Source organism: Pteronotus mesoamericanus, unplaced genomic scaffold (assembly GCF_021234165.1).
Source record: "Pteronotus mesoamericanus isolate MK-2021 breed Mesoamerican mustached bat unplaced genomic scaffold, CSHL_Meso_final contig_25, whole genome shotgun sequence".
Lineage (NCBI taxonomy): Eukaryota > Metazoa > Chordata > Mammalia > Chiroptera > Mormoopidae > Pteronotus > Pteronotus mesoamericanus.
Genome location: NW_026555105.1, coordinates 25,221,552 through 25,222,500, shown reverse-complemented (window position 1 = coordinate 25,222,500; position 949 = coordinate 25,221,552). Strand labels below are relative to the sequence as shown.

The following is a 949-nucleotide window of genomic DNA, read 5'->3' as shown; positions in this document are numbered from 1 at the left end:
ACCAAAGCTGGTCCAGCGACCAAAGCGGATAGAAGCGGGGGGAGAGGATTCTAACTTGACTACTGAGACTGAAAGTGGACACGGTTAGTACCGCTTGAATTCACCCCACTCGGATAACCTGCCCGTAACTTCTCAGAAAACGGTTTCAAACTTCTGAAACTGAAGCACCGGACCAGGATCAATCAAAGCACGTTATCAGCGTCCAGGACTGACTCTCCACAGGGCCCGCCACCCAACCCAGGGTTGCCCCTTCTCTTCGGTACGTACCAGGCTAGCGGCGCTCCCTGGTCCCCACTGGCCGCCCCGGGCCTCCGCGGCGGCACCCTCTCGGGTCGCGGGCCCGGGGGCCGCCTTCCCCGAGCCTGAGCAGTGGCCCCGCGGAACTGCCCCGGGCAGCCACTGGCTGAGCGCGGCCGGACGCAGCCACCAGCGTTCCGCCAGGCAGCCCAGGCAAATAGGTGCGGGCGGCAGCAGGGCCCCCAGGGCGCGACCCTTGCCCGGCCGCAACCCCGGAGCCCAAGCGGCTCTGCGCAGGGCACCCCACGAGCCACGCGCCACGCGCGAAGCCAGCATGGCCCTGCGGCCGTGCTGCGGCAATGAAGGCAGCAAGAGCTTAGCAGCCTGGGGCACCGACGAGCCACTTCTCTGTCGACTGCCCAAAACGTCCGAGAACCACGAACACTTCCATAATTGTTTTCAAACCCCAGAACGCTGTCCTTATACAGGGGGCCTGTAGCCGCCAAGGGCGGGCGGTCGACTTCGCGACGCTTTTGCGACACAGTCGCTGCTGGGCTTCCCAGCGCCCCCGGCGGCAGCGGGAGGCGCGTGCCGTTAAGCCCCTTGGCCTTTCGGGTAGTACGTAGTGTGTGTTGCCTGCGCCTCTGCTCCCGGCCGCGATGGAGTCCGTGGGGAGGGGAATAGAGAGAGGATCGAGCAGGGAGGGGTGAGT

At 65.3% G+C, this 949-nt stretch overlaps 1 protein-coding gene across 2 annotated transcripts in view; it reads right to left on the bottom strand.

Moving 5' to 3' along the window:
* CRLS1 (cardiolipin synthase 1) overlaps nucleotides 1-748 on the bottom strand; it is a 24,527-nt gene extending 23,779 nt beyond the window's left edge. For both annotated transcript variants that reach the window (XR_008529154.1, XM_054574024.1), the window contains exon 1: nucleotides 268-748. Coding sequence is in view for 1 of the 2 variants with exons in the window: in XM_054574024.1 (XP_054429999.1) it covers nucleotides 268-573 (306 nt within the window). In the remaining variant the exon portion in view is untranslated. The remainder of the gene's footprint in view (nucleotides 1-267) is intronic.
* Nucleotides 749-949: the final 201 nt, after the last annotated feature.